The 27,588-nt window shown below is 30.3% G+C and overlaps 1 protein-coding gene across 6 annotated transcripts in view; it reads left to right on the forward strand.

The window, feature by feature from the left end:
• Positions 1–27,588, forward strand: part of LOC148238890 (transducin beta-like protein 2) — a 127,019-nt gene that overhangs the window by 32,198 nt on the left and 67,233 nt on the right. For 4 of the 6 annotated variants that reach the window (XM_088189128.1, XM_088189090.1, XM_088189118.1 and 1 more), the window contains exon 3: positions 1,703–3,425. The exons of the other annotated variants lie outside the window; for them this stretch is intronic. In XM_088189128.1, the coding sequence (XP_088045254.1) occupies positions 1,703–3,015 (1,313 nt within the window). In that variant the 3' untranslated portion in view covers positions 3,016–3,425. Of the gene's footprint in view, positions 1–1,702; positions 3,426–27,588 lie in introns of those variants that run through there. 6 annotated transcript variants of the gene reach the window in all.

A 27,588-nucleotide genomic window follows, 5' to 3' on the forward strand; every position in this document is an offset into this window, starting at 1 on the left:
TATATACGTAATATTTTATTTATAGAAATTTTTGTCCTGGTCCATGTGTCCTGGTTGTTTATTTTTAAGCGGTTACTTTCTCGATATTTTCCGTTTATCGATAGTCGGTTGCTCAATTTGGTTCGAGTTCGTACGAACTCAATAAGTCCAAGTTGGATAAGTTTTTGATGATATTGTCAAGGGAGAGTTTCAAATGAAAGTTGTTTTATGATCTAGGCGCTGTATATCCGATTTTATACGCGGTTTAGTGCTCGCCCAGTTTACATCGATATAGGTGTGTAATTGGCTTTACCAGTTTTCACAGTCGACTTTTATATTGTGTCTGGAATGACCGATAAACATTTTAAGCGGAATCTGGCAATTTCGTGACCTGTTGTTTTGAATTCTAAAGAGCGTTCATTGTTATATGATATTAAGACTTCCAGAAAGTCTGGAATGGTTATAGGGATGCTTTTATTTTAATACGTCTATTGTCACGTGCGGTCTGCATAATTTTTCATAGCATGAAAAATGGATAGATTAAAAACCGCTATGTTCAATCGACGGTCGTCAGTGGTGACGTAGTTACAAATTTTACAGCGCAGCGTGAACTTTTTCAGTATTTTGCAATTTTATTCAAGTACGAATGTGAATCGTTTATAAATCTAAAATTAATAAAAAATCAATCAATAAAAAAAAATTAAAATTAATATCTGATTAGAAAGTTCTGCAATTCCATATGAAAAATATTAATAATATCTTTATCTGCGTTTTTTTTTGTTTAAGAGATTTTGTAACAGTTAAATCAGAGTTAAATGACATTGCAGTAGCGTGTTCTGTGGCAAAAAGCTGGAGTTCAGCACGAGTTGCCCCACAGTACATTTTAGAAATGTTTAATTACATATTATATTTATACGGGAACCTGCCTGAATCATATCCGTGTGTTACTAAGATAAACTTATTGAAATACTGAGATAGAAAATATCCATATTTTTTTAGTACATATGTCTTTTGCAACCTTTCTGATTATAAGGATTTTTGTCTTCTTCTGATATTTCATATTATCGAACTATATTTGAATATATTAGTGTGTCGTACCAAACCGTCTCTTAAAAATATTATTATTATATAAAACAATTTAATAAAATATTCCTTTTTAAAATTAAACATTTTTATTTAAAAAAAATCAGTTTCTATAAGTTATATTTAACTTTTTCTACTTTCTCGTCTTTTTTATTATATAGCTTAATTCTTGATTGCTTTCCATCGAATGCGGCCTTGTCTCACTTTTTTTAATGATGAGCTCGATCATAGCTAATTATAGGAGTTCATTGGTAAATAAAATACAGCATTGTATAATATCTGTCATTCTGACTTGCGTTGGTATACAAAATATTGCGCTAGAGCCGGTGCGCTATTCATTTTACATCCGAAGATTTATCAATGCGTACTTTCGGTGTATTTTCTTTGTGAATCAGCTCATTTTGTGTGTCAGGTGTGCAAATAAATGTGGTTGTTATTGTATCGGCGATGAGACTTCATTTTTTCACTAACAATTTATGTGTACAAAGCTTACTAATTTGTAAATAAACACCAGATGCTAACACCAGCGAAATGTATCATATTATGTGTGCATATTTTGTGTGTCTTATATTATAATTGGGTGACGGTGTGTCTTGGTATTCGAGTCGCAAAGTTAATAGATGTAATTTGTTATTTGAAGACGAACTTCCGCTAGACCCGGGCGAAGGGAGTATCAGCGGTTCGGAAGCCAGCAAGGTCAATCGCAGTCCTTCGGAAAGTCCAGGTGGTAGCGCCCCTGGTAGCCCTACGTCCACAAGGCGCTCTGCAAGACGGCGAAGGAAGCACAGGGCGGCCAAAACTGAGCAGCAGCAACAACAGCAACAGCGTCCCATCATCGATCCTCAGCTGCCTCCTTGTCCCGGACCCCTGTTTAGATACGAGCAGTTGAAATTCAACGAGAACGATCTCTACAGAATGCTCAGTTATTATACGATTACTAGCGATAAGCTAGTAACTTCGGGATATCCTATTGCTTGCAGTACGGATCCGTTCCATGCGATCGTGTATTGTATTGAGTTCGCACCGCAGAAAAAGTTCGACGTGAACGCCCGCGAATTCGTGCCTAAATCCACTGCTTGGTCTCGCGAGGAAGATAGCGGACAGGGGTCCGGTTCTTCCAGTCCTAGATCTCCTGAAAGCGATCCGGATAGTGAAGAAGAGCGTACCAAGAGCGTGGAACGTAAGTGCGCTCGATGCTTGAGAGGATTCTTCTTGACTAGCGATGGAGAATATTTGACGACAGACCGCTGTCGCCACCATTGGGGACGTTTACAACGGGCTGTCAACAATATGAACATACCGCCTACAATATTTTGGAGTTGGGCTTGTTGCGGTGCTGGTTCTAAAGCAGGGGGATGCGATAGAGCTCCGTTACACGTGTGGTCAGGACTCTCGGCCGGTTTCAACGGACCCTTGGACGGTTACGTTCAAACGAAACCGCGCAACCCGAAATCTCCCGCTAGATTAGTATTAGCGCTGGACTGTGAGATGTGCTATACTGCTGCTGGTTTGCAAGTCGCAAGATTGGAGGTGATCAGCGCCGATGGGTGCAGAGTTTACGGCTGCTACGTAACTCCGAGCGATCCAATTATAGATTACAACACTAGGTTCTCGGGCATCTGCGCCCAAGACATGCAGAAGGCTACAAAGTCACTGAAGGACGTTCAAAATGATCTGCTAGAATTGATGGACGCCGAAACGATATTAGTCGGTCACGGATTGGAGAACGATCTTCGCGCGTTGAAGATACTTCACGGAAGGCTAGTCGACACGGCGATTGTCTTCCCCCACGAGCGCGGGTTTCCTTTCAGGAGGTCTCTGAAGTCTCTGGCCGAGATGCATTTACAATGCAACGTTCAGGAGAGCCAGCACTGCCCCCTGGAGGATGCTCGCGTGTCGCTCGATCTCATGCTGTGGCGCATTCAGCACGACTTAATCATGGAATCCGCCTGATTAGGGCGTTTTTTCCAAATGTGATCTACCACGTGAACTTAGTATTAAATTATATCGTTCCTTCAAACTCGTAAAGACTTGTGATCGAACCTAGTTTTAGTTTGTACAAATGAACGAAATCTCAATGGTGGTCCGCGTTCGAGGCGGTACCCGGTGATTGTGAAATTAATTAAGAGAGAGACAAGACTCGTCTTGGATTTGCGGGACTTTATTGCTTATAACGAACGTTGTTCCGAGATTCATGTAATATTTGTGATTTTTTATGTTTAATGTGATCGTAATAATAATAATAATAATAATTCGTCCTACGATTTTTTATAAATGTATGTATGTACTTAGACGTTAAATGATTGATGTTGGATGTTATTATGGATGTTATTTACGTGAATACATGTCCAATTTATGTCGAATTTTTTTTTAATTTCCATGTACCCTTACCTATTAATTAAAAAAAATAAAATTCAAAGATTCACTAAAAAGCACACATTTGAAATATCGCACAAAAATCAATACAAAACTTGCTCATTAGTGAAACTGAGTCAGTTCTTCGATAATAATTCGTTGTCAATTCCTCAAAATAAGTTGAACCATATTTGTAGCATTGATGCTTTCGAGTTTTGAGGCCCAAGTGCCTGCAGCGAGAAATATACGCCAGAAAGCTGGTGACAATTTATTCAGTATTACATATATGTATATACCGAAGCAAACTATTGTGGAACTGTATGTGCTTTTCTCCATGCGCTGGTGGAGAATCTGGCGGAGGGATAATGTCTTCGAGATAGTCCTCTAAGGTTTCTTTGAAGGAGCGTCGTCTCTCTGGTTTTTATCGTCGCCGTTTGTCGTCTGTCAGCTGCTCGTCTTCTTGTCGTCTGCCTCTCTACAGTGTGAGACGTCTCTTGGAGTCAGGCCTTTTGTATCGTAGGTTGGGGAGGTCTCCAGCGAATCACAATCATACAGAGATCATTCAACCAATTGTTGCACTCGTATATTCGACCATCCAAACATGTCCACGCCTTGAAAGAGCGAAATTTGCTAGATAAACACATTTCGAAGGTCAAGTAATGCAAAGGTTGAATATTAACGGTCTTTTTTCTGTCGCCCGATGGCGTATTGTTTTCGCAACCATTATCCACAAAAGCGTATGAATTCTCTGTATTTTCGATTGTAATAATGACGTGTTTTGACACATTGTTTATGAGTTCAATTATGTTCAAAATGATTGTTTTTTCCTTGTGGTAGTCCGTTCAGTGTCAGTCTATTACATATTTTTTGCGGGTTAGCCATTGCTTATATTGTGCAATTGTCAAGTTACAATCTTGTAATTATCGTTTGGTTATCCTTAATATTAACTGCACGAGTGTATGAACACTCCCATAGGGTTTACCAAAACTATGAAATAAGATTTAAAATCAGTGCCGTAGCTAGAGTACTAAAAACGTTATTGACATAAATTTTTCGGCAAAAAAAATTGAATATTTGGATAAAGACTTTCAACATTAAATAAAATACAATATTTTAATAAGGGCAAATCATAGATGAAATTTTTTAAAAGCTTTGAATCGAATTATATCAAATATAGTTTTAAGAAGTTATTTTAAGAATTCAAGATAAATTGCTGCTTCTGTGAAATTCATAGTAGAATCTTGCAATCGCTTTTAATTATTTTTTTTAAATGACGACTCAGAAATTGATCAAAACAATGAAATTGAAAATGTTTTATAGTAAATGTGTTGCATCGCTTCTAGTTACAAACGTCATATCTGGATATTTTGACAAATTTTCTAAAAGTTCGATTAACGTGTCCAGTTCTCGATAAATAGCTGTGATAGCTTCTGTTCTTATTCTCCAGCATGTTCCTAATCGCGTTTTAAGGTCAGTGGCTGAGCTTTTTTAAAATATTTTTAATAAATAGTAGAACGAGAAAAAACGCATACAAGATTTTTTCCGAAAAAATTGACCATCACTGTATCTTGCTAAGTCTGTTTCACCCAAATTTAAACTATGAAAATGTCAATATTTTTTCGTGGGTATTCTTAAAAAAACAAATTCTAATATGAACTTACTAAAAACATATAGCGACAGTATTCATTTTTAAATTGTAAATATGTGTTTTCTGAAGTATACGTTATTTTTCTGAAATGTTTCTGCGCCGGAACGGTTGATATTCAAGCATTTTGCTGTTATTTGTATCAATAAAATTTATGTAAAACAATTATTTTTTTATGATCACTTTTAAATAACTGTATGTAATAAGTAAAGGTACAAGGTTAGTAAACGTAGAGATTTTTTACTCGCTTTACAATAGAGTCGTTTTCATTAGGATGAACGTTATGATAATTTAATAACGGTATAGATACGTAACGTCTCAGACTAGTAACTCTGAGGTTGCAGGTTCGAGTCCCGGCAGCGGCACTCGAATTTCTATTTATAAAAATGCGATATTATTAAAAAAAATCGGCCACAGCTGCAGTGACATCTATTGATTATAAACTGTAATTAATAATATAAATGTCACCGATTCCCAGACTTTCAGTCTGATGGTTAATACTTACTTATAAATATTCATTCTGTCTGATTGATTTACTCAGTTGGTACAGAGTTGCCCGTTGTAACGCGTTGGGCTTACGCCTGTCAGGTTACAACGGAAGATTTAATAAAAATAAATAAATGAAACGTATGTTTGAAATGAGCCAGGAATCAGGATCGTTCAGTGTGTAAAAAAAAACTCATCGCCAATTACAATAGTGCTTATGGCAAAGATATAAATAGTCAAAACGTGGAAAAAGGTGTCGTGAATTAAATATAAGTCAAACTCAAAATAAAATATTTTCCGTACCTTGTAACTTCACTTTACAAATATCCTTTGTAAAATACGACCTCGACGTTGCCAGATGACAATGCTGAAAAATGTCGCAACGGCTATAATTGTGATTGTATATAATACACACTGATTATAATTTCATTAGGGATCTCAAGTATCAATTTTTGCGTTGGTCGTTTTGTAAAATTTACGACCGTCTCTGGCAACTATACGCTTTTGAGTTGCGAAATTAACTAACGAGACCAACGCCGTTACTCCACTTTCGTGCATTGCAAAAATCGTTTGCGCCGCGTTAATCAACGTGTAACGCTCGCAAATATGGATGTTACGATTTTATTAAATTTGACAGTATAATTGTTACGTTGGAGAAATTTAGAGATTTGCGAGGTGATATCCAGCGCAAAAATTCTACTTCCATCAGTCAATCTTATGAGAAATTCCCATGATACGGATAACGATAACCTCTTGGCAACCTGACGATATTCAGTTGCAGTTTTGATTCGATAACTTCATTTCGTCAGGATATTTCGCTTTCTTATGCAAGTTGTATCAATATCTTTAATCTTTTAAAGAGCTCGATTACCATTTACAGATATGTTTTTTGATCTCATCGATCTGAAGCTTTTCAATTAATGCATTGCCGTAAAGTTGTTATGCCCTGCATATAAATAAATATGCTATAAAAATCTTGCATCTTTAAAAGAGCATGTAATGATAAATTAAAAACTTTCATTGTCACTGAAAGCATCTACAAATAACAAGAAAAAATGTTGGCCAATATACACTTAAAACCATCAATATGACCTTCCCAAGAACTAATGTACATATATCTTAAATTATTTGGAGTATTGCGTGCATTTCTTCTATGGCTAACTATTATTATTGTACGGTCAACATACTACAGATTGAAGGTTCTATTGCATCTTACCTTGACACCGCCATTTGGTCTTCGAGGGGTTTCATCATGATGTATTCGCCATAAACGCTGAGATGATACTGTAACTAATTAAAGGAGGATTAAAACCTATTTGAGCTTCTAGGTATTATGAACTGTTGAATTCATTCTCAAAGTAGTGGTGAATGCTTGTATTGATTTTGGCAAGACGACCTCAAAACTATACATGACCAATCTGCACTGCGCCCGAGGTCTTTTACATGCCTTCCTTCGTTCACCATGACTGGTCAGGTTGCCGCTACAGGTCGTTACACTCTAGACATGTCACGTAAAAACACAACCGAAAATTCTACGATCAAAATAAACAACTTGAAAACTTAAGAGTATCATCGTCTTTCCTCACCGCTGCACGCTCTTCGTACATCACGCATGGAATATTATGAAACGTTTGCGACATGGAGAGCGCGAAATTCGCTTTAAATAACAAATAAAAAATTAGGCCGCTCTAAAATCGTGTTGAGTGTATTAAAAAATAGATTTTTATAGAATGGCTCGTGTTAAGGGCTTGAAAACTTTCGTCACGACTTTTGACGCTCGTGTATAACGTAAATTTTCTTTCAAAAGGAAGATTAAGCGAGTTTTAAAGAGGCTTTAATGCTAAATTCAAACCAAATGAAAACACTTGCAACATAACTATTTTTTTATTTATGCATTAAAGTAGAGCAAACGAGATTTTACATTTTATTTTTAAACAAAATCATTTTTAAAATGTACGTTACTTTAAATGCATACCTTTCACAAAAAAAGTTAAATCATAATCGGACAAATATAAACAACCAGATGCCAGAAATCTCTAACACAATCGACCATTATTTGATAGAGTTTGCTTCCTTGAAATAATTGATGATGTCTTCGATTGTATATAAATAACAAAATCCAGTAAAATTAGTTTCATTTTCAGATATCTACATAATATGTTGAATTTGCAATTTTTCTGATTCTTAATGTTTAATTAGTTGTTAGTATTTATCTGCTAAATTGTCACTGCAATGCAATCATATTTATTTTATTCCAGAATGTATTTGTATTGGTTTATCATTGCCTTTTTACACAGAATTTATTAATTTTGGTTTTATGCCAAATAAAGCGCAACATAAAGAAAAAAACACGTTTCTCTTGAGAGTGATTTTGGACTGGGTAGGCAGTCTACTCGAAAAAAAATATTAAAACGGCATTTCTTATTAAATGGTAATTTTTTGTAGTTTTCTCGTGTACCGCTAGTTGACGATCAGTGGCAAGAAACTAATACTTTTGGGAGACCACTACTTTTAAAATATTTACGGTTAAATAAGACATTAAAACCCAATGTCAAAAAAAGATAAGTGACTAGCCCTTTACAATATTTCTCACAATATATTTGTTAAAAAATTTTCACATTAAAAATGTTGAAAGATCTATATTAGTATAGTATATATACATTTTTCAAGGGCTTATTTTAATTATAAACAATTCGTCAATGTCGATATTAGGACCAGGTACATAATATTTCCGAAAGTATTTTAAATATGAGTTGACTTTTTCAATTGTGGTCCTCAGATCATTAATTAATTCATTTAGATGCAACGGTTCGATGATCATTGCTCACATGGCAGTTGGTCACAGTCACAAAGCAACCGACTCAACTGAAAATTGGTCACAAATCAATCGCTCACATGGCGATTGCTCATACGAATATGGCTCACACGGTTTAACGAAAGGTAACTTTTTTTAAGGAAAGTTATTTAATTTCAATAATAATAAAAAAATCAATCGATTAAAATAAGATATTAATAAATATCTATACACTATTTTTTAAATAATTTTATCCGATTTTTCAAAAAAAAAACAAATGCCATATTAAATAATTATGTACCAATGAGGTATTTTACCTCCATAATAAATAATACACAACTACGCTGAAAAGTGTTTAAGCGCAATCCCTTTATTTCTCTTTGCATTATTCAAATACGTAAATAAAGTAAATAAATAATTTTTCCAAATTAATAAATAAATAAATATACAACAGAGCAAACGTTTCAAGATATCGTAAGGAACAAAATTGTAAAAATATATTAAATTAATTTAAAATAAAATACATATTAAATTTCAGGCTTTAATTGCAAGTTCAAAGGATAGTTTATTGATTAATCAAATCGTCCAATACATTATTTTTTTATCATATAACTAGGGAATCTAATCCCAAGCCAAAATTGGGATACCAGGATTTCGGTTTTGCAAATTGCTTTTAATACACAATAAATATTATATATATGTGTATCATACTAAATAGCATTTATAAAATTGTTAAGCTGTTGTTAAATAGTATTTTTCTTAAAGGATAAAGATATTTCAATGGTTTCGGACAAGAAGACTAATCACTGAATCACTGAAATTTTTAGCATATTTTTATCATGTTCTTTAACTTACTTTTTAGTTATTTTTTTTGATTTCTTATCTAATAGTTTTACAAGTTGCTACTAAAAAAAAAATTATCGCTATCTGTTGAATTATGTTTTTTAAGAGCAATTATTGTCTTTGCTTAATGTAAATTAAATAATCGATTAATAATAATAATTTAATAATCGATTAATTGCTAGAATTTAAAAATTGCATTAGCAATTTCGACAATCACTTCGACATATGTTTCGGCAGCAACTTTTAATGACTTGAAAACTTCTATAATTTCTGTTATTTTCATTATATATCACAAAAAAATTCTAGCATTAAATATTTGTTATATACTGAATTTACAAAATTCAAATTGCTTCAAAAGTAGTTGTATTTTGTAAAGAGCATCATTTTTAGTATTTTAAATATTGCCACGATTTTTTACTTTTTTATTATATCACTAATAAAGTTTCAATATGAATTAAAAAAAATCCTTATAATATTTCATAAGCGTAAATTGATTTTGTTAATATTTTTTAAGTTCCAAGATTAAATTATACAGATTAAAAGGATACAAATTATATCATGCTTATCACCCCAGTAATTGTGAAAATCTTTCGAATTAAACAAGAAGACATCTATTCAGAAATTAAGAAGATTGACGTTGGTGTACCTCAGGAAAGTGTACTAGGCCCACTTTTCTACCTTCTCTATACCAGAAGTTTCAACCAACACTACAGCAACATTTGACGTTGTTATGGCAGTTTTGGCAACTGGAAGAAACAATGAAGGATCAATAAAAAAAACTAAACATCCTAATCTTCGAAATTCAAAAATGGACCTCTAAATAGAGAATAGACTAAATGAGTTAGAATCAGTACGCTTATATTTTACCAACAGTAATTTCTCGTACTTACCGGTTTATCTCAACAACATCATTCTATATTCCAATAAAGCGGAGTAACGATATTAGATGCGCGCCTCCGTTGGAAATTGTATGTCAAGAAAACATTAAATTCAGAAAGATTTATGAATAAAAAATCTTTATATATTTATTGGAATAACAATATTATGATAATACAATATCTCTAGTAATATAACATTTGGGTTGAAATAATTAACTGTTTTCTACTTCACAGACAATAGAGAAAATGTCAAACAAGATAAGATCAGTCACCAGAATAAAAGTCACGGTCTAAATATATCATGGTTCATCAAATGTACGCGCATTGTCATGCAATTTACTTCCGATCTGTAACCGGCACAATTTAACCGTTAAGCTGAAACAATGGTTAAACTTAACATTTAAACGTTCGAGCTCACAATAACACGACGCGCATTTATAAACCAGAAAAGCGTTATCTAACAACACAATATCATTTGTATCGCGTTACATAACAATAACAACACCAAACAATATTTTTAGTTTTGATCAGTTTCGCGTTAACCGGTTCGGTTATCCGTTTTTTGCCCTCTTTTACACATTCATAATATACAACGCCATGCAACGGGTTAGCCGGAACAGTTGCTTATGGTAATTTTTTGTGAAATTATACGACTCGCGAATTGATCTTGGCTGTTACAAAACATTTTTACGACTATTTATATAAACACATATGTAATTAAGATAAAAAAACTAGTTTTCCGATCGACGAAGGTCGCCAAAAAATGCGTGAAATTTCATGCGGTTTTTGCCGTCAAGTGTCGAAAATATATTATACATACAAAACAGCGGCAAAGACCTCTAACTTGCGGTTTATATTTTTTTATTATTTTAATTTTAATTCTTACATAATATAAAATACAAACTAATGACAGATAGGCCGTTGCGCAATTTTGTACGTTAAGAAAAAATAAAATATGTGTTTGTAGACATCTTAATAACCATTTTTAAATATAAAGACAGTGATTTAAACACTTGTAATGTTATGCAAGTTTTTTATTTTAGAAAATTAGGGATAGTGGAAATGTGTATATATCAAGAACAGTCAATTTTATAAAAAAATGCAATTTTAACTTTTTCAATCAATGGCTCAATATCGTAAAACTATTTCAAAGATGAACTTTCAATAGCATATAAATAAAAAATAAATGCTATTTTAAACCCTTTATACATAGCAAATTATATAGATTAAATTAAAAAATATAAATTCTAAAGTACTTTAATTTACACATAAATGGAAGGATATGAACTTTTTTATTTATGCAATGGTTTTAAAATCTTGATTGTAACATTTATTAAAAGGGCTGAAATTGAACTTTTTTTTTTTCATTTTCAAAACAAGTTGTTGCTTTCCTTAATGTTTTTCTTCAGATGATTGGAATAGTCTTGGAAAAATATATGAGAGTAAATTCATCTGAGAAAAAACCTTCTAAAGTCTAATGTGTACAAAAAAATATTTAATTTTAATAATTAAAATTATGTTAATAAATGGTTACTTTTTATCATTATTTAACTTTGTAATAGACATAAGTTTTATATGGCACATATTATCCTGATTTTTGTAGTTAATAGAGGTTTTTTTAATGGGGTTATGTTATTTGCAGCTAAATTCAGTAATAAAAAAAATACGTGAATTATTAAAATAATAAAAATCCATAGCAAACCTATCTCAGGTTTTGAGACCAAAGGGTGACTTTGCAACCAAAATGGATGCTGGAAAAGCTGGCAACAGTTTATTTTCTATTATGTACAATTTACCACAGTAGAGAAATAGTATCGAGTTGTATTCTGTCAACTGAGTTGTGATTGAGAATTTAGGATTGTCGACTGGATGATCCGCTGATGTATCTCGTGTCAATGCCGGTCTTTCTAGGTTTGCCTCGTATGCCATCTGTCTGTATGAGCTCGTTTTTGATCGTCTCTTTTCTCAAATCGTCTGTTCGACGAGTCACATATTTTATACTATTAGTCTCGAGACAGCTCTGGCGAATCATAGAAGAAAATGTTGAAGGGCCAATTGCATCGCTTGATGATTCAACCAGCGAAATATTTTTGTTTACGCCTTAAAGTGAAACTACAAGGTGAAATTTTCTGAGATCATGAACTCATGTGGTAGATGACAATAGCGGTTTTACGCATTGTCTATCGCGCATCCTTTATTCACAAAAGGGTAGGATGACGTTTGAATGACCTCAGAGTTAACCTTATACCTATTTTTAAAATAAGTTATGATAAATATGTGCTACGACAATGAAAATATTCTAGAAAGAATATTTTCTTAAATTTTTAACATCAATAGTGTACAGTATATTTCAAAGTTAACCTAGTGATTATTCTTATAATGGCGTTGTGACCATTTAAAATGTTTATATTAATATTCCAAAAATATGTTTCGTTATATACATAAAAAAATACAAGTCGATTTTCAATGTCATCGAGATACTTATCAATTATAATATAATTCAACTTTCTTTTAGCTTATGTAAACATATCTGTTTCTTACAGAATAAAAAAAGACTTTTATTTGAACAAGTTTAATTTTTTGCAATCAATTAAACGCATTTTTTTTATTTCGAAACGTAATTTTAAACTATATTAAATTCATTAGATTAAATTTATGTACATTGCATAATAAAAACTTTTAAATATATTATAAATAATTTTAGAGCACTAATTGTATAACGATACAAATATAAATTGTAATTGTTTCATTTTAGAAATAATATTATATTGCTTATAAATATAATTTTATATATAATAAATCAAATCGCATATTTCTCAATCATCTGGTTATAAAATTTATGATTCAGATATACTTTTATTATTATTTTTTATTTAAGACCTATTTGCATATCTTTAATCATTTTAATTTATTGCATTGCTTTGATTTAACTATATTGATTAATCAACCTTATAGTTATGTAATATTATCTGATACATAATAAAAATAAAATGTATATATTTTCTATATCTATTATACTTTCATTATTATCTGAACAGGTATATATAATGCTAATTTACAAAAATAAAAAAATAAAGGAATGTTTTTAACTACTATTCAATGTGTATTGATTGATAACGTCAAGATGATTAATTACAGCTTATCAATATATAATAAAAAAATATTACACAATTATTTTTGAGAGTGAAAATATACTCATATTATTTTTAATATTTTCATATGTATATATAACATATTTTTAAATATTATAATATTTATTTGAAAATTGATTTCATCAAATAAGAGTTCAGAATCTTCTCACACTCAATCTGAGCAAAGACGATCAATGAAATCGGAAGAAGCCACTTTGAAAGTTTCATCACGTAAATAGGCTTTAAACACGCAGTGATTGAAAACAATTGACTCTTTGTATAGGGCAGTGGGTTATAGCCTTAAATTGTTAACACAAAGTTTGCAACGAAAAAACTTGTCGGCAGCACGCGAGGAAATAGATAAGTCTTCGAGAAGCGTTTTTCTCTGACGAAACGGTTAGAGAACGGCTGAAAAATCAAGATAACTGTAAGCTGCTGTAATCGTTACCGTAATTGAAGGTCGATGATGTTAAAAATTATGTTGATAAAAAGTGAGCTATTATTTTAACCTTGCTTTTTGAATTTGATATGGATGAAATGGTACAGAGTTTTTTCTTTAATTTAAAAAAATGTTTTGATTTTGTGTTTCTGAAAATATTTTATGAAAATAAAGTTTTGGGAAATAGACACATGTATCATATTCTCATACACTTTATTAAATATTGTTAAACAAATTTTGGATAAACTATAATTTTTATTTTTCTTTGATAGCAATGTTTATACAGAAATTAAATGTTTTTTTTATATTAAAATAATTTACTTTTTGAACTAAAAAATACTAAGATATAGGAGAGCAAAATGTAATTATACTTTGATATTTACATAACTTTTATATGACAGTGGATATATGATATGAGAAAAAATGAAAACCATCTGGGTTATTGCTTTTTCCTAGACCAACATGCACTGCCTTAAGATACTTATTTAAAGAGTAATCCTTAACCATTAAAAATATTAAAAAAATATCTTTAAAATAAGTGGGCCTAGATTTTTCCAATCTTTGTGTATATCGTTAATAATAGCTTTTATGTGACATAATATACATATTTAATTTTAATAAAAAAAGTTTATTATTTTTGGTTCGATGCGGAAACAAATTTCCATAAAAAAAATCATTAACAAGTTTTGTTAGTATAGTTCTAAAAACGTTAATATAACACAAACAATTCGCTACACTAAATAAATAAATAGTATACAATGCCATTGGCAGCTAGAAAATATAACTTCTACATTTGTCATTTGACTGCAGCTTTTATGGCAGAGGTGTCCAACTTTTTGTCGAGGGTCTTAGAATTTAATAAATTTATTTTCTACAGTATAACCTATATTATCAATGGATCGATTAGAACTTTACTTTTTACACAAAATATAAATAACATATTATTCTTAATGTGAACACTAAGCTTGTTTTTTCAATATCAGTATATACCGATGCAAAAAGTGTTTTATATATGCTCGTCTAATTTAAAAAAAATTACTTTGTGTATGCTTAATACGAAAAAATTAACGTACTCTTCAAAAAATACGTCATAAACAAATCGTCATCTTAGAGTGCTGGTTATTTTTCATTATGCAAGTCTAATAAAGACACTTAAATAAATACTTCTTAAAATCGCATATTAGATTTAGAATATATACATTATCTTTGCAAGCAATGAGTCGATATCAACTGAGAATACATGTATCATACTAGCAAATATACTAAAACGCCATTGCTGTTTTTTGTAATTTAAAAATATAGTCTCAAATTCATGTGATAAAATATAAATTTAATCTGCATGTTTTTTCTGTTTACGTAGCTTTATTTATACAGTGTTTAAAAGTTATTTAAGTTACTGTTCTTATTCTCAAATAGGCACAATTTAATTTCGATTGCCGACGCTGTTTTAAACCTTCAATTTATTAACTGACATTCTTCAAGGTGATTTATATTCAGTTCACTTAAATGGGAAGTGATGTGCAATAGAAATGTTAAATCAGCTATTTTTAAATTTAAGTACAGGTTTTCCTTTTGAGCTTATGACTTCATATTTTACTGCAGTAAAATCAGTGTTTCTGAAGCTAGTTTTCAGAGAATTCAGAAACTTGAAATTAATTGTGATTTAATTCTCTTCATTTTTATTAAATTTATTTTGTTAATGTCGGTGCTTATAACATTGTCTATATTTATCGTCGCTGTGATACTTTATAAAGTGAAAATTATCGATCTTTTTTGCATCATTGTTCACATTGACCAAATAGTTTCACTAATCTTTCCTTTATCCAGCCATCAGTCACTATATCAAACATGTGATGGCTAAACGAAATCTTGCTAATGTTGATTTTTCTGCTTCATACAAATCTGTAAAAAAACTTACATTTTAATAAAACTTGGCAAATCAGTTCTACAGTAATATATTAATTCGTTGTCAATTTCAAGCTGTGCCTTATCAAAGCTTTCATTTATAGTCGTCAGTTATTTTTTGTGAAACGCTCTTTTGTCATATATTTTAACTTTTTATTTCACCAATTTTATTGATTGCTAATGTAGAACTTATAATCATATGTGATGGACACTATTTTATGCAATTAAAAATTAAGCTTAAGATAGACATAATAATAAATTAACGATTTTATTTATTTTGTGTTAGTATGTTTTAATACGTATTAAAAATAAATATTAATTAATTTTGTATACATATATTTATGTTTACAAAAAAAAAATTGTATTGAAAATATAAAAAAATATAATAAAATTCGATAGTTTCACATAATTTATAACATACTATAGTTAGTCAAGCTTTAAATTAATACATTGATTATTTTTCTCGTGAAAAGATTATCATGGATCACATTTAGATAATCGAAAAAATTTAAAGCGGCCTTTGATTAACAAACTTTTTTCCACGTCTGCTAATTAAAACGATAATGTCAAGTTTGAAAGAAATTGACACTCAATTGTGATATATATAGATATTATATTTTCCACTCGAGAAGAGATATATCTGTTCTGCGATCATTTGATTATTATTAGAAACTAGTCATAATTTTATGATGTATAACTATCATTAAATAATAAAAATGAAGCGTACGCGATTTCTCTGAAAGAAATTAAACTCTCAAGCATTCAATATCTTTTAGATTAAATTCTTAGTATCCATTCAACCAATTAAATATAAAAAAATACTATAATATATTGTATATAATATTTATAAAACTTTATTTAACCTAATAATTATTATATTTATTTTAGAATACATTACACACAAGGAAAGTGTTTTTTTAGTTGATTTTATCCTTATTTAAAAAGATTATGTACGTAAAAATAATAAACGCAAACTTTACTTAGCAAATAAATAATAGTATTAAGATGTTTGCATAACCTACAAAAAAATTTTCTCTGCAAAGAGGAAATTTTTGAAAATATTTTTTCCTTAATCTACTATCTTAAACATGCATATGGTTATAAATTCAGACCAACGCAAATGTATACAAATAAACCTGTATATTTTAGTACCCATCTCAGGTGGTGGCAAAACTATATTTACAGATTCTTATTCGTATCCTCTAATAATATACTTATTAGCTTTGTATTATGTATTTTCTTTTATGACTATATTTGAATAACATCATTATCATATATGTACATGTATTGTACATATATAATTGCGACAATTTTTCATCCCTATTCATATAGTTGAATAATACGAATAATGACTCAAATTTAGTTTTATTCAGCGCTATAATAGATAGCTAATGCATAATAGATATAAGGATCAAAAACAGTATTAACAAACAAGATAGTTTATTATGTGATCATTACATATGTACAATATCCGTGAAAATAATTTTACATATATTACGCATTGTAATCAAAACACGATACGGCTGATAAGCAAAATTCTCATGATTTATGCATAAAAGCATAACGTTTATGATCCTTTTATGTTATATTTATCACACATTGGAAATATTAACAATTCAAGTCAAAAAGTATGATTCCACATAATCCTGAATATTTATTTTATCAAATATATTTTTATAGCTTTTGATGAAATCAGATATTCTTAGTAAATTTATTATCTATCAATATACAATTAGACATCTATGTATCAATCAAAAATATCATTAGACATCTATGTATTAATCAAGTTTGATTTAACACCAATGTTAATACAAATTTAGTGAAACATATTCCGTGGACTATATGGGCAAAAATATATCTAAATGGAGAATCAAATGTACAAATATTAGCAAGAATTTCGTTTATGCAATACCTGCTTTTGTATTCTCTTCGCCAGCCATCCTTAACATAAAAAAGGGCGCAGTGATTTCTCTGTTACATATCAGAATTAATGGAAATTGTTACCGTTAGATTTGCTTTAGATAAAGTAAATGTATTTCTTTTATTAAATAACTACCAGAATCGGTACTACCGGTATTGTAATCCCTAATTACTATATCAATATACACAAATTAACATCTCCTATTTATATTTTTACGTAGTAATGATTTATAGTCTGTCATAAACTGTGTTTTAAATAATCGTTGTATAATACATCTATTAAATCATGGCATCATATACTTTTTGATTAAATTATAAAATATCTGAAGTATATATATAATATATATATACACATATTTGTTACTTTTACGCATTAGGAACGTTTTGAGAACGTCGTTCAGAAGTGCCAATTATAAATAGAAGACGTCACATGCATAGCTACGGGAAATGCGACTGAATGAATTCCTTCCACGTGGACGGAAATAGAGTGGTCACAAGACGAAAGCGAGTCGATTTTTTTTTATCGTTCATATTTATGTAACGTCTCTTATCACCGGTTATATTATCAGCCTGGTCTTCCCACGCCAAGAACAATCGAGTTTTCCTCAGCGCTGTCGGTCACACCTTCGTAAGTGCTGATATTATGTAACTTATGCTAATTTGCAATGCACATCGAGTGCCACGTGGCAGCAGAGCTGTTGACCAATAAAGACGCGATCGTGCTTGTTTGTTTGGAGAGTTGGCAACTATTTTCAGCGTTTATGTTTTCGCTTTGTGCGTGTTATGGCGACGAAGTCGTCAATTCATACATCATCGACGCCATAGATTTATAGAATTTCATCAAATATTGTCTTTATCAACCAAGTAAATTCTACTTCCGTGTTTGAGAAACAGCGGTCTCCAAAGTAAAGTATGCGAGTAAATACGGGAAGGATCAAGTGGGCGATAAAAGTTAATAACGCTTGAAATAAATTTATAAAAGATGCCTTTATTAAAATTAATCGTTTATATGATATCTATAATCTCAACATTTTTGGTACAAATATAGAAAAAAGTTAAACATTTTAAAATGTATTTGAATGTGATTGTGAAAATATAACTTCAATGTAACTTATACAGTAGCGTGCAAAATCCACATCACATTTTGTATATACTCTCACTCACTAATAAAAAAAAGAAAGAAAAGAAAAATAAGCATTCAAATATAAAACAAGATGGCCGACAGTACCGTGACAACAGTTTGAAATAATTATTATTTAATAATAAACTTTTGTTTCGCGAAAATTATTTTCATTAATTCGTCATTTGACTGAGTATAAATAATCGGATTGCAAATTAACTAGCTGTGTTATAACTATGAAAATTAAATATATACATAATGTGTTGAGGATTTAATGAAATCTTCAAATTCTGAATTCCCGTCGACGGGCTCCGAGGCCGAAAAGTGAGTTTTTCCTTTTATAAATAATCGGATTGCAAATTAACTAGGTGTGTTATAACTATGAAAATAAATATATACATAATGTGTTTAGGATAAGAAGAATACACTGATTAAATTAGATAAACAATCATAAAACAATCTTCGTAATGAAATCTTCAAATTTTGAATTTCCGTCGCCGGGCTCCGAGGCCGAAAAGTGAGTTTTCCTTTTATATTACATAAACTTTATCATTGCTTTCCGATTTAATGCACATATACGTTAAATTTTAAGAATTGCAAATAAACAAGGTATGTTTTAAACGTGAACGTGTAATATATCCTTAGTATGCATGAGGATTGAAAGCTAATGTCGATCAAATCAGCGCTGTAGCAGTGGAAACGCTATATATATCAGCCAACGAACAGCTTATAAATGTGTAGTTTCTTGGATGTTATCTAATAAACGACATTTTACAATGATTATGAATATGTGATTGCAAACCTGGAATAATCGATAGCCAAACTATCTAAGAGTGGGTTATTTTTAATTCCGATGTGGCAAAATATGTATACGTCATGGTTTTTATTCAATTTTTGTTCTATGCTATCATTCCTCTTTCGGAATAGCCAAATTAAAGATATTCAGTTACATAAAACTTATGTAGTATGTTTTTTATAAAAAGATAATACTTGCTGACAGTGACTTCAACATGAGAAGATTCACTCTTTGTTTATATATACCAATTTTACGTTGTAGCCATATAGGTCATCAAATTGTTCTATCGTTACTTCTGAAAAATAACTAAAAGCAATTTAGTTATTTTTTTTTGTTATTTAGATTTTTTATTATTACCAGCATTGTAATTTGTTTAATTAACTTTGGTATGTATACCTTTAATTGCCCAATCACCGCTGTTTGTCTTCTGATATTAGATCCTGGAAAGTTAATGGTAGTTTTGTAGAATAATTATGATATATTATTCATAGAACCAAACACTTACTGGCACACTCACAATTTATAGTTTTCATTATATTGTCTATAATTCCAAATGCTACATAGCTTTGAATCATCTTCAATTGTCACTTTGTAAGAAAAATGCCGTGATTATAACATATTTCGCAGCGGGTGGAGCGGGCGCAACGAGCACCTGCCAGATGACAGAAAAACTTTCACATGTAAGCAAATTTGGGAAATCCCAGGTTTGGGCGCGCTTGAGAACGAACTAAATTGATTTTAACGAACGAAATTGATTTTAACGATTTAAATTGTAAAACATTTATCAAAATATGTATAAAAATCATCAAATTCTAAAAAAAATGTTTTTTAAAATATGTTTAGTTTATACGGGTTTTAAAATATAATATAAATAATGTGAATTTGTATTAGCTTCTCTATACAGAAAAAATATGTGCTTAAATTTTGGCGAACGTTGGTAATTTAAAGTTTTTTTAAAGTGTTTCGCTGACCCTCAAACTTTTTTTTATAAAACATTATATTCACAAATTTTATTATGTTTCATACAGTATCCTTAAAAATGGACAAAAAACGATCTGTCAACCTTATAAGAGGTTATTTTGATTATATGTTATTTTATAAAATGTTTTCTTCTGGAAATATTTAGTCAAGTTGTAAACATATTTTAAAATGAATCGAAAATGTTAAGTAGTTTTTTATAGATTGAACTATTTTGACAATCATTAAAAATCCTAAATAATAATGTCTAATTTGAACCATTCAATTTTAAAATATATTTTTAAAAAATCAGAACGAAGCAAAAATAATATTTAAAACCCAAAAAGTTGAGGGTCCGGTATGCGCACACTCGCTAGTACCTAATAATATATTACTCACATGCAATATGAAATATTTCTTTCAAACAAAACTGTCTAGGTTCAACGAGAATTGGACACAATATTTGTTTAAATTTATGTCAGAAAGTTTAGTTTTCATATGATAATTCAACGAACGGTTCAACACCGTGACAATGCTCTTAAGATCGACTATTTCTAGACACCGTTGCAATTTCACTTGAGCGGCGCTTGTTAAATTTATCTCGCCACTAGACTTTCTCTGATCCGAAATGACTATGACGTTAATGTATGTATATGCCTCTTAAGAAAAAAATAAAAGTGAATAACATTATTTTCTTAGTGTCGGTCTTCCGCCACATCTTCGAACTGGCCCTGATTTTATTATTAAACATAGCCATTTTGCACTTTGCTTTATGCATGTTTCGCTTGGCCATAATAAATATGCAAGTTTTGTTTGCTCGCCATGCTTATTTAAGATAATGTTTATTTTGGCTCAGCTGACGTTGCTAATTTTGCTGTACAAGAGTAGCAGGGACATGTTCTCGTATAAACGAGTATATTAATATTTTCATATAGGCGTACCACCTTACATTAACAGGTGGTTAATTTATTAACTGATTTTTTATATTTTGATATATTTGTGTAATCATCTATCAATCAAAGTTTTTTATATGTCAGTATTATATATTTCAGTAAGCAAGATTTCATATGTAGCAGAAATCATATTTGTTTTATATTAGATGGCTGATTTTTTAGTGAGTTAAAAAATGCTAAATATTTAATTATTACAATGTTAATAATCAAACATGATTTATTTACAGAAATGGTCTTTTACTAACGATTAACCAATTAATTAATCCCTTGCTTATAAAACAATTTTTTAGAGGTTGTAAAATCGCCAAAGATTTATAATATCACTCTCCGGTCAGTCCGCGCGGTATCCATTTCTCTATTTTTCTCACCCTTCATATGGAATCCATATGCCGTTAATAGTTAAAACAAAATTTTTAAGTCTGCTGCAAGTGTCCGAATAGTTGTTTGTTGATTAAAATATGAAGGTTTTTTATAGAGATCCTTTTCAAATGTAATATCGCCAATAAGCAATTTCTCGAACCTTTCAGTTCTCTAACTAACAGTACCCTCGCCAAACCCCATATTGCTATTTCTCGTGGCCTGCGCCTTATTGTCTTTAAGTTTGAACTCGTCGGGTAAACTAGTCTGACTACAAATAGAAAAATAAAGAACACATCAAACTTCGTGAAATAAATAAAAAATATTGTTGTTAACTACGAATGTCTTATTATTATTATATTCTTGACTTGGTGAAAATAGGTCACATGATATGAAACAACCTAATATTATCAAATCATAATTTTTTACTTCATTATATATTTTTTTTGTAAAAAATCAATTTCCTAATTTTAATTGATACTTAAATAAATAATTTATGTATAAATTAGTGTTAATGATAGATGGTATAGATAAAATACGGTTGGTTTAAAATCGTATAGCTAACTAATACCATAAGCGCTGACAATTAAGTGGCACTCAAAATTGGAGTAAAGCTCTACCAGCGGCTTAAAGAAGCGATATCCCTGGTATACATGCCTACGCGATTATATATATTTGTATTCCAGCATGCGTGCAAAAATTTTGTTTGTAATTAGAATGGGCAGTATTTGTATTCCATCATATAAAAGTATTTGGAAATTTATATTAAACTTTCTCTCTCATACAAAAGTCGATTACTTTATTTGGCAAGGGAACAAGAGATGTATAAATAATCTAGATAATTGCGCACTGAGTGATTATTTAAAGAACACAGCTTCCTCGAAAACACCTCACTACTTATTGTATATGCTAATAAACACAAAAAGATAAGATTTAAAAGAGATCCTTTTAAGAAATCTCCTAACGTTTTTTTTTTTAATAATTCATTATGAATGATATATTTTTTACAATCTTATTTATAGCATTTCTGTTTTTTAAATAAATTGGTTTAAAACTTACGGCTCTATTCTTCAATTAAGGTTTGTCTTTTTAAAGTACGAGATTTATTTCTTAAATTGTTTACAAATACTTTCAATTGTTATTATTTAATTGTATTCCAGAAGCTCCTATTATTGTATATTCTACAAAAAACGAAGCACTGATGCTGATACTCTGATTCAGTGGTGCGCAAACTATTTTCATTTCTGACCCCCAATTTTTCTTAAGAGTTTTTTGCGACTCATCGATTTGCTCTTTTTAAATCGTTAACGCAGTTGAAGTGAATTTTTTATGTGAATTGCGCTTATGCTTTTGGCTTCTTAGAGAGCTGAATAAAACACATATGTATTAAACAATAGTTTATTTATGCATATTTTTTTAATGTAATACTTTTATTATACGAATTCAATGTGAGGCACGCGCTTGCAAAACTCAGGATTTCTTATATGTTCCAATATGTATTGGAAATCAAAATTATGGACAAGTTACACGTCATCCTCATCACTGTTTAAACGTCCGACAGTCGTTTAGAGACTGAGAGAGTACGCGATCTGCGTGGCATCGCCTGGCACTCAATTTGTTGTCTTCTATTAGCCCCACTGCCGTTAAAGAAATGGATATACATTCTGACAATATAAATTTATTTCGCTATTTTACGGGTACTTGATTATTGTTAAAAAAAGTCTTATATTTTCTATGAAATAAATTTCTTTGAATTTTGGAACACCGGAAAAGTAAAAATACCCATAGTTTGCGTACCACTGTTTTAAATAACTGGCTGACTCTCATATTATGTGTGAAATATCGCAAAAAATATTGATTTTGCATAGTTTTTCTTTAAATAATTTTATTTCACATTTTATTAAATCAGATAATTATTATAAATTATATTTTTAATGTTTAATAAATGTTCACAAAAATCTTTACCGAGATCTCTGAAATACTTTTACATAGGTCATCAATTGTTGTAGCAAATTAAATTTTCATTATCAGTCTTTAAAGACCCGGTTTCATAAAAAATCCTGTTGAGGGTGTCAAAATTTGTTTAAACGGTTTTGTATGTTCCAATCCCTTAAAAAGTCTCTTTGAATTTTCTTTGCTTTTATTAATTTTTTGATTGACACTAAGTATTAAAGAATTTATTAATATACAGATGGATATCTTGTTATACATATTCAAGGTAATTTTTTATGTTATTAAAGTGGAATCACAATAAAATCAATATAATTCATCAATTTTATTTATCTTAACATTTTTTAAATTGATTATTATTTATGCGGTAAATTAACCGATAATTTTAAAATAGCCATTTGAACAAATTGTAGATCAATACAGATCTTTCAGGTATGTATTGCGATTTTGCAGCATGCTTATATTGAACAAACGTAAATAGTATTTAAGTTTTCATTGACACAGTTTTAAAAGTCACATTAGGAATACAATAAATAAATATAGCGACCAGTTGTTTATGACTCACCTCTAAAAATATACATATGAAAAATTTCAGATAATTTTTATGTTTGCATATTGTTTTGTTCCTAATTAAGTCTCTTGATTTATTTTTTAACTTCCTATCGGCGTCGTGGACCGTTAAAGAGTTTCAGTGTAAGCTTCTAATTCTATCGAGGTTCACTGATTTACGTTCTTTCTCTTGTTTCTTCCATATACGTCTTTCTATGTCTTTTCGTACATTTCGTTTTCTGAGATAAAACAATTGACCGGTTATTTTTCGTTCTTCAAAGATGCCGATTTCTTTTTGCAGCATCTCTAGTTCTTTTTAGCCTTTATAGTCTGGAAGCATAAAGAAAACCAAAGATTTATTACTAATTTTTTTTGATTGTTCATTATTATAAAAAAAATGTTCATCACGTCTGATCGACCCGAATAGCCACGCATGTCATCTCGCATTACCCTTCGCGATTTTTTCGCTTACACGACGGCGACCATATGTCACTTTATAAACACATGCGACAAGACACTGTCACGCACGTTGCGACACAGTAGCAGAAGCCCACTTGTTCCGTTTAAAGGCCGTTTAACTCACGAGGAGTGTATCCTCCGATAGGTCAATTTGCGAAACGTTCGTTTTTTCTTTGCCGCAGATATTTGGGTTAAATAAAGTCGGCAAAGTGACGATCTCGCAACGAGCGATTCGCAAAGCAATTCGCAAAGCAATTCGCTCCGATTCTTCGGACGACCGTGCGTGGATAATCCGTCGACGCCGGTTAATCGGGCGTCGGAAAAACGGAAAATTTTTCGCTCGGCGAAGCGGATGGATTAGCCGGCCGCTCGCTTCCTTCGATTGTCTGCAATTAGACCGATCGTCTGTTGTATTATGCATGAAAGTGTAGGATAATCGATTGTCTTGCTGTTCCTCATTAGCATTCTAATGAAGAATATACAAAATAAGGTTACGCTCACATGGAGCTACTACCAGATGGTAAAAAACGTACAATAGTCAAAATGTTGATATATCAAGAATCCTCAATGTTACAAAATATATAAAAAAATCTATGCCCTAATTTAAAGATAAGTTTCGTGAAATACACGTCTGTTATATATGATTCCTTCTCTTAAACTGCTCTTCTTATTTATATCGTTGAAAAAAATTATTAAAAAGGTTGCACTTGATCTACATCTTGCACTTGATCTACATCTGGAACCTCTGCTACTGCCCATGCAACATGTCCTTAGTTTATTTTTGAAGTGCACGCCTATCGTTGAATATATTGCTCGTTTGTTATTAAAAAAACTTTTTATTAAAAATTTCGTCCTATGCTTCGAATTACGTGATATTCCTGGAACCCAATAAAACTTCGGTCAAAAAAAAATATTTCGTTAAGAAGGTTTGTCAGCAACTTGATGTTACACTGTGATTTAAAAATATATACTCTAACAAAACACTTCGATAAATTAAGCGTAAAACACCGCGAGAATATTAAATTTCATAAAAATGCATTAATAAAAAAAATACATGAGGAGTAATAAGTCTAATGAGAAAAATTTTCTTTACTAAAAAAAATTAACTACTAGTTAATAAAATTAAATAATAAAAAATATCAATACAAAAACATATACATCAATAAAAAAGGTGATTTTTGTCAAAACAAACATCCACCAAAAATAGATAAGCAGACAAGAGACTATGGTCTAGGAACTGCAAAATACATTAGATACTATATGCACATATATTGAAAGTAATCACAAAGTTTTTCTTGATTCACTTTAAACGTGAATGATAAAGAGAAGCGCCTTAATGACAATTCACGTTTTTCTTAGTATTTTTTAAGACGTTTAAAGATGGCTACAAATTGATCTCTTTTTTGCTATTGCACATATTGTATGTATTTATACATACATACAATTCACGTTACAAAGTTTTATTTTTTTTACTTGTTATTAATATTATTTTGAAACGTATTTTATTTGTTAATTATTGATATGAGGACAGTATTTTAATTGTGCAGTATTTAATATTAAAAAATTACATATTTTAGTATTTTTTTGAATAAACATTAATGCGATTTTTGTATCTTATCATGTTTAAAAAATAAATAGATTTTATATATATGTTAATAAAAATTCTATTGACATTGTTTGATAAAGCAACTCACGTACGAGTGGGAATATTGATTAACTGACCATAATTGTTATCTTCTTGCACACAGCTTTAAAAATGTGTACACACGACAAATTATAGTAATACAGAACGAGTATAAAAATGCACACGTCCCATTTTTAATCATTGCCAATGAACGTGACTACCATAATAACAAAGTTATTCGAACATGGGTGTAGATTAGAAAACAATACACAACCAAACCGTGTTTTCGTCACGAGCGTATTTTTCAAGTAGCTATTATTTATGCAACCAATATTTGTACGATCACCTGTCTAAAAATAATAATTTACACACTTTAAATTTTAACTGTGGCCTTTCTTGTATGTGTCTTTTGCTTATATTGTTAATATAAACAATTGCCCATTTAATATTTCTCGTCGATGCTGATCAATGTCATGTATGCATAATATTAGCTGTCGATCGACCTTCGCTATTGTGTATCTTTTATATAAATTATGATCAATAGCCAATACATTATTAAATTATCCACTGAGCGTATAAGATAATATTTGCTTATTTTATAATTGAATAATATAACATATCATTGAAGTTAAACATTTTTTTGGTTATAAATAGTATATTGAAACATTACATTGTGATTTAAGAGCTTTTATAAACGCTGATTTATTAAAAGAAAATAATTTTTAAGATCTAATTTAGTCACGGATTTAAATCACATATATGTGATTACATATTTAAAAAATGTTGTTTAGCTAATACATATACATTTACACAGAAAAATTAGTTAAATTTTGATGCCCGTTAGAGCTAGAACGTCCGCAGTAGCCGACTCGCCTATGGCTATGGCCATCCGGCTCCTTAATACGCTGGCATAGCACATTAATCTGTTTAATGTCAGCTACGAGGAGCTGATCCGGTTCGCCTTATATAATTTTATTATTTAATGATTTTATTTTTTCTTATTTAGTATTATTTTTTTGCTAATTAATTTTTATCGTCTTTGTATTATAATAATACTATGCATTGTTTAACGCATTGGGATAACCTGTTAGGTCACGATAGTTTTAATTTAATTTAAATAAATAAATAATAATATTAAAATAAATTTTGAATTTTGCAGTTTTTTTTTAAATAAATAAAACTGACAAAAACAAAAATTATTATAATAGTGTAGCAGGAGCAGGAGCTTAAAAAATTATGTTAAAAAATTGTAATTAATTACATATTTTTAAGTCTATTATTATTACACGGTATCATATATTTTAGGTTAAAGAACTTGTTTTCCACATCACCAACTATCAATTGATGAGAAACAATTTTATGATT

This window comes from Plectrocnemia conspersa, unplaced genomic scaffold, assembly GCF_051122295.1.
Source record: "Plectrocnemia conspersa isolate PC_06_02 unplaced genomic scaffold, ASM5112229v1 ptg000001l, whole genome shotgun sequence".
Taxonomy (NCBI): domain Eukaryota; kingdom Metazoa; phylum Arthropoda; class Insecta; order Trichoptera; family Polycentropodidae; genus Plectrocnemia; species Plectrocnemia conspersa.